Here is a 7,755-nt window from a genome sequence, read left to right on the forward strand (position 1 = left end):
GTCCCTGTAGTCCATGATACAGTTTGAGCAATTTATCTGGACGACATGTGAAAACTGTCAGGAGTAAACTGAATTCTGAAGAAATGCTTCTTCCCTTATCAGCGCCGCCGGGGAGTCTGAGGTGAGGCTGATGAGTGGGAAGGGTTTAAACACACAGGTTCAATTCTTTTTTAATATATCTACAGTACATCTCACGTTTTCTCTCTCTCTGACAGGAGAAATGCTTCCTCCATGATGTCAAGAGAATTCCCCCCTCTATTTTCATAAGCTTGTTCCATTCATAGGCTTAATCTCCAGCCCTCAGGTGGATTAGGGAACACTGGAAATATTGGCCTTTTCATTTTTGGCCTCGATGATTTGGAATAGAAAAGTGAAAGAACACAGACTACAGTTTACACCCTTCAACAAGTGATGGGGGGGCAACTTTCTATTTGTCACATAAAGCTTTTTAAACAATAAAAAAGGTAGAGAAGACAACTCAGTGCATGGGCGTCCCTGTGCTGTATCTGGCACCGACAGTATCCGTCATCTGGGCACAGAAACCCCCCAAATAACAACTACATGCAGATATCTGTAAACTTTATTCCCAAATGTATTTACACGTCACAAAATCAGCACATTAAAAAATAGAAATTTGTCATGTAACTGTCAAAGCTCTTTTCTCCCTCTGTGCACGGCCCGTCTGCCTGCTGTGGACGCACGAGGCTTCTCCCTGAAAAAGGAATTTTCTTTCAATATAAAAAAGACTTTAGTTCATAACTTCATGTTTTGAGGAGGGAGTCCGTCCTTCAGCAGCGGGGGGGCCAGGCGTCACCTGTAAGAAGGAGAGAAAGGTTTGTATATTAGAACAACATTTGACGTAGGCAGTGAAAAGGAATGTGAACGGAGGGAGAAAAATATAAGATAAAGGCTAAAGTCTTTCTTAAATATGCTCTGAAAGGCTAGTGAGATGGAAGATTATTGTCCGATAAAGGAAATCTGTAAAAGCTAGAGTGCATCGTTTCTGTCTCCCCATGACGAATGTCATGACAACCACACCATCGGCCCGTCCACATCATACAAGTCTTCCTGGATCGTCCAAACCCCCCCCCCCGACACCTGACGCCACCATCTCCTGAACACAGTCCCACTGAGAAGTCCCGAGAGCTGTGAGGAGCTGAGAGTCTTAATTAGTCTTAATCCATGGTTATGGATATAAATGGCACTGTCCCACATAGTGGAAAGCTCCGGAGTGGATTTAAATGGTCCCCGGAAGGTCTTAAATACCTAGAGCCAGTCCCATTCCTGCTCATACTGGAGGAATTGTGGAGTACTGCAAATCATATTCAAATACTCTGCTGCCGTCCCAAAGTGAAGACATCCTGGGGAGAGGTCTTCAATCAGGATCTACCCCGAGATCCTACTGGCTCTATCAGGAGCGATGCCTAAAGGACTGAATGGAAGGTCGGAGAAAGATCCTTTAAAGCAGCATTAAAATGCATAACTACTAGATGGCTGAACCTATTTATTGAATATATTTTTGTATAAAACTGGGAGTGGATATATGTATTTGTTTTTCTTTGTTTCTATTTCTTTGCCTTACTTGCTTGCAATCTTAATTTGGAGATAATATGCAAAGTTGTCTACACCTGAATAGAAAAATACTTCAATGTTGTCACTGAAAACCCAACAAAGAATATAAAATTAAAAATTAAACATGTACTCTTCATATTCCTTTCTCCGTTTTTGCCCTATCTTTTGTTTTTTATCTTGTTACATATTAAACTGTAATCATAATCTATGTTAATGGGAGACACTTTATAAGCCCATTAGGGTTTATTGTCTTCCTCGCACATGTTTTTATGATGACTTGTTTATTATGTACAATTAGTTTGATGTGCTAAACAAGAAATTATACAGTAGGCACTAATAGGTAAGCTAGTTATCTACTGAGGAAATCTCATTGAGATCGTGGTCTGTTTTGCAAGAGAAACCTAAGAACGTGTTACGTAACACAGAGACACATTACAAGCTTTGTTATTCATTCTACAAAACCGGTTTGCACAATGAAATGAGAGTTGTACTCACTTTATGCTACACAAGGAAAAAGAACAATTTGTTAGGATTGAGTACAGAGGATGAGTGTGGGGGGGGGGGATGCTGCTCTGTATTCTGCTGGCACAGCAGCAGCTACTTCTGCAGCACCTGCCAGACGGCAGCAGGGTGGGTAAGGTCTTCACTAATCCCTGATGCTTGCTGGATGGGTACCAGTGATGTAATCCCCCTGACCAGGCCGGAGTCAGGAGGCTCCACTGTAGAAGGTAACAAGAACGCTCGTAAAGAAAACACACATTCTCCGCCGGTGATGGTGGCGTCGTCCAAAAACTTCAGTTTTCTCCCATGGCGGGGATCATAGTCATGGGTGTACAGCGCGAACGGGGGGGGGGGGCTTTGGCGTTCACCAGGATGGAGGAAGCCAATGACCTGACTGACTGGGTACTCAAGCCCCGAGTGGCCATCAGTTTGATGGGGGGGGGGCGGGTTGGTTGAAATCAACAAACAGGATTCTTTCTAGGTGTGTGAGGGCTAAGTGGATGGCAGTGGAGATGTCATCCTCTGTGGATCTGTATTACAGGTCTTTAGGGGTCCACCCAAACTCAGAACCCGTACAGATTTTGGATCCACTGTTTATACGGGCAATGGGTTGTGGGTCGGGGGTCTCTTTCACCTTATGTGTAATATCTGCGTGGATCCGAGAAGACTCGGCTGTGATCAGCAGCAACGCCAACTGTAGCCGCCTTGGCAACGAGCATCCGTTATTACAGTTCAAAAGGGCAAGCGGTTATCTTTATTATGCTATATGCAATAAAACTGCAAAGGCTACTAACTATCTCAGACCAAGTTCACTTCACAATGATAGCACAGCAGCTCTGAGTGTCACTCAGACAGTATCAGGCCATGGTGATGTGGAATTTTAAATGAGAGCTCTCCATCAGACGTGGGAGTAGTATTACTTATTTTCCTGATATTTCCCAGCTTCAGGGTTTAACTAAAGGCTAAAGGCTATGAAACACTGCACACGCCTCCATCAGTACCAGCTTACAGCCTCATGTTGACATTACACAACAACATGAATACATGTGCAGAGAACTTGGACCTTATCTCTCTCATTGTTAGTTATTCATTCAGCCAAATATCAAATGTAATTTATCAACATGCTACTTTCCAGCTCATAGTGCAGAGAGGCAGGCGGCTGCTACAGTAGCAATGTTGTCCTTAGGTGGAGGCTTGGATTCATTGGAGGCATGCCCAGTTATAAAACCACCAACATGATGTGCTCTCAGTCAGTGTTGAAACCAGGATATTAGAAACTCAGGAGCTCCAGTTTCCCCCTGCAGCCCCACCCGCCTGCAATTTCTATTGTTTTCTGACCATCCAAAAACCTCAGCTGGGTCCCAGGTTCTTAGCAGGTTGGGCATGTAGTGTGTCCACTGTAGAAATTAAAAATATTAAGTAGCCGACACAAAAAAAGAACAACTGCATCTTTACACTGAAACACATGATTTTGGAGTGTGATGTTAACGCCTTGGTGGGAGAATTGTGTACATTGTCATAAAGATGAATATATGTATACTGTTCCAATGTATAGAATTATAACACAGCCATGGATTTTTTTCACTTTAGTAATTTATTTTACAGTTTAATTTGTAAATTCTTTTTTCTTACATGATAGTGTCTATACTGTGTCAAAGCCTTGTATACACCACACCAGGCTATTTTTCTGGTGGATACATTCTAAAATCCTCTCGCTGTCGTTTGATGTTTTTTGCTTGGAGGTAGTCAAATATGAAGAGGTCATGTAGAGTCAGCGTTTTAAAAGCCACTTTGTGTAATTACAGAATGTCAACTCCAACTCAGGATGTTAAAAACTATGTAGGACATGACCCTTGCTCTGCGTGGTCTTTGTCTCACATCAACCACGGTTGAGTTACAGTAAGGAACCACCCTCATGGTTCAGTACGCAATGTTTGTTCATGCGTCATTTCAGACAATCCCATATCTCAGATCATATGAGGTTAGATAATACGGGAATCAGGCTAGGGCCCAATAAAGATAACTATCTGGAACTAACAGGCTGAAGGAGCGTTCATGAAGCAGTTGTTCTATATGAACCCTGCAGCTGGTGACTGAGTGAGGTGGCCTAGCCATAGACCTTCACATACCTGCTGCACTCATTACATCCACTGGATCAATATGCACCGCTGAGTTTCATTAAAAATGTAATTGTGCCTTTTGGCCCAAAGGGTGTCTGGCTTGCCAACCCAGCTACAAGCAAACTGAAGGCTAAAATAATGCAGAACAGTGAAGGTGAGCAGAAACGGTCAGGCTCATTAATTAAAAGCTGCCACGGGCCACTGAAGATCTTTTCACGGCAGCCGGGGAAAGAATAAATAGATATCATTGCAAATATTCATGAGCACAGGGAGCAGGCAGGCAGGGTCCTGGCTGTGTGTGTGTGCGTGTTAAATTATTATTGTTAAGCTTTTGAAATCTTTTTCAAAAATTAAAATGTCCTAACATGAATCTAGCATATTAGCAAATATCAATTAGTTTGTTTTATTGAGGATAGACTGGCCTAAATATTAGGTAGCCATCCACAGATCCAGTTCATCCTGAGGACTCACTGGGCCACATGTATGTTTAACATCAAGATATGATTTATAAAATCATGCCGACAAATTATTATTTTAATAGCTTTGTATTCTATGCAAGCAAAGGTACGTGTGAAAGGCTCTAGGCCGTCCTACTCCTTATTGTAGGCCCAGTTTATTATGCAACCTAGTTGTATACATAATATGTAGTAGTGGGTCCCTGGTTCTCTTTCAGTTAAGGGGTCCTTGGCTTAAAAAAAAACATTAATGACCCCTATGCTGGGGGGGAAGACTGATCTGAAGGGGGGAGCGGGACAATGTGCTGACTTTCAGAGGATCAGACATGTTGCAGAGGCTTGCTTTACCTGTAAGAGAGAGTGACAGGTGACAGTGTCAGGAGAGTGAGAGGGTTATCGGGGAAATGGTTTTTCGCAATCTCAACAGCTGTGATCCATTACAATAACAGAGAGTAGACCCGGCTGAGCTGCTGATACGCACCCTGTCCTGTCAGAGAAGCCTGCTCTGCCATCCACGCCGGAGCTCTGCAACACCCCCAGCTCCACGTTTCTGTCCACTGGAGACGCGCGCTCCGGCCACCCACTGAACCCTCGGTTGTCCTGACCCGCTCCGCTGCCATCTCCCCACGTGATCCGACACGGTGCACAAGCACGCACAGTCCCGTTCATCTCCTTCCCGTTGCCCATGCTCTTCTTCTCCCCCTCCCCGGATTCCAGAGGCTTGATGGGGCTTTTGGAGAGCCTCCCCGACAGCTTCCCGACCCACTGCGTAAAGTTGATGTCCAGGGATCCAGCTGTCCTGTCCTCCACGTGCAGCGGCACGTTCCCGGTGTACCACAGAACCCACCAGATCAAGCTGAGGGACATGATGATCGTTCCCGTGTAGATGAGGAAATCCCCATAGAAGCGGCCGTCCACGTTCAAGTTGCCGAAAATCCCAACCAGCAGCACAGCCAGCCCCGCGGCATCAAACACTACAGCGAGGAAGACGAACGACGCGCAGTTGCCCAAGCAGCTGGGGGCCATGCTCAACCGGAGGAGAGGCGAGGCGAGGCCGAGTACCGGCGCCGGGCACCTGCACTGCTTTTACAGGACGCACGTTCCCCCACCTGACACCTGGGAGCAGGCCCCGCCCTCCACCCACCCCACGTCACTGTGTGTCCAGTGGGTACCCAAGGGACTCGTGTCCATCCACACGCTGCCTTCAAGTGCACAGCGGACATTTCACGTAGCCTATTCACACGAAAGAAATGCATCCAAGCCTTCATTCATAAAATCTTTAGGCTTTTTAGATCAATAAGGGGCGAGCCTCATTTACACTGGCATCCAGTCAGAAGACAAAAACCCAGAAAACACAACCATAAGAAACATAGAAAGGCAATTAAACATTCAGAACTGGAAATGATCTGATAAATAAATCAGGACAGTAAGGATGCAAAGGAAAGTACAACTATGTAAAGCAGTTCCAAGAAGTCTGCAGGTTCAAGACCAGATTTCGGACTTGTCCGGGGGCAGTTACTTGATGTTAGGAAGTGATGTAATCTGTTCCAGGAGTCAGGGACAATACAGTTAAAAGCAGTTTTCCCAAGTTCAGACCGAGTTGTGGAACACGAAGTAAAAGCCAGTAAGCTCCAAAGAAATCCCGTTCAGCCCAGTTTACATGGAGCCCGGATCTACAGGAGGCCTACCACATGGGTGCCCAGGGGCCCTTGAGCAAAGATTGAAAAAACAGTCTACACAAGGCGTGTGATTTTCATAATTATCCAATCAGAATAAAAATAAAAGTCTCGTGATTGTCTGTTTTACAATGTCAGTTTGAAGAGAAGAACTCCACCACAGCACCTTTTTACAGCACCTTTTTAATTGTTTTTTATCAGATTACTAGACTATTCTCTATTCAAATGTCTGCTAAACTGCTGGAAATTCAATTTCCTTGCTGGACTCATCCTAAGAGGATCGATGAAGAGAAGCATAAGTCTAATTAGCACTTTACAATGCACAGCATTATGCATTAAAATGTATTTATATATTTATTCATCTTAGAACCTTGTCTGCGAACTGTCCCTTTATGTGCTACTCTTCCTGCCTCTAAATTGTCCCATGGGGACAAATAACGTCATTAGAACTGATGACTGGCCATCTGTCATCAAACCCCAAAGAAGAAGAAGAAGAAGAAGAAGAAGAAGAAGACTGGGAGCAGGACCAATGCCCCGAGGTGATTGGATATCGATTAAGGTGGGGGGGGGGGGGGGGGGGGGGGGGGGGGGGGGGGGGGGGGGGGGGGGGGGGGGGGGGGGGGGTAACAGTTGTTTACATCTAACCTACTGATTCAAGTTAAGTTTTTCTAAGAGCGAGTTGAGATTAAAATGGTGGAATTAATTAGTACCAGATCCACGGTCAGATAGGGGTCAGTGAGTGGAAGTGTGGGCAAATGATCGTGGGAGTAGTGGTCGCAGGAAATGGTTTCTTTATTACAAAAGATCTGAGAGAAAAAGTTATCACACTGATGGCAAAAAACTGTTTATGAGAGAAAAAAAACATTGTTGTCATACCAGTAGCAAAAATCTCTCTCAAAATGCTTTTTTAAACTCTCAAATATATATATATTTTTGCTGTCAGTGTGAAAAAAATTCTCTCAAAAAAGGTTTGTCTCTCAATGATTTTTGCTCTCCTCTCAGGATCTTCCTCTCGATGTGAAGTGTCATGGGCGGGGGGGGGCGTCCCTATCGGCCAGTCGGGTGAGCACCGTCTTGTCTTCGGAGTCCCAAAAAGGTTTTTAAGCTAGGAATGGAAGAGGACGGTGTTTAGGAGCTAAGCTTATACACAGTCTATGGAGCTAAGTTAGCCAACGTTAGCCAGTGTTAGCTTGGAAGAATCGCCACCCTCTACCAGCTACGCTCGGCCTTAGCTAACGGTAGCTAACGTTAGCTTTAGCAAAGTTGTCCCGAGATGTAGCCACAACAGACCGAGGAAAGGCCACGACAAGACGCCTGTAAACCTAACGCAGGTTGGGCTGAAGAATGGACTGCAGACAACCGACTTCACCAACGTTTCAGTTGCTCTGAAGCTTTTTCTCACACTGCCTGTATCCAACTGTGAGGATGGGA

The 7,755-nt window shown here is 44.9% G+C and overlaps 1 protein-coding gene across 1 annotated transcript; it reads right to left on the reverse strand.

The window, feature by feature from the left end:
- Window positions 1-564: 564 nt before the first annotated feature.
- LOC117937253 (transmembrane protein 238-like) lies at window positions 565-5,819 on the reverse strand. The gene is made up of 2 exons (XM_034861072.1): window positions 5,130-5,819; window positions 565-814 (listed from the first exon to the last, which is right to left on the reverse strand). Exons 1-2 carry the CDS (start codon window positions 5,672-5,674, stop codon window positions 811-813), a joined length of 549 nt encoding a protein of 182 aa, XP_034716963.1. The 5' UTR covers window positions 5,675-5,819; the 3' UTR covers window positions 565-810.
- Between the last annotated feature and the right edge of the window lie 1,936 nt (window positions 5,820-7,755).

This window comes from Etheostoma cragini, chromosome 21 (genome assembly GCF_013103735.1).
Source record: "Etheostoma cragini isolate CJK2018 chromosome 21, CSU_Ecrag_1.0, whole genome shotgun sequence".
Classification (NCBI taxonomy): Eukaryota; Metazoa; Chordata; class Actinopteri; order Perciformes; family Percidae; genus Etheostoma; species Etheostoma cragini.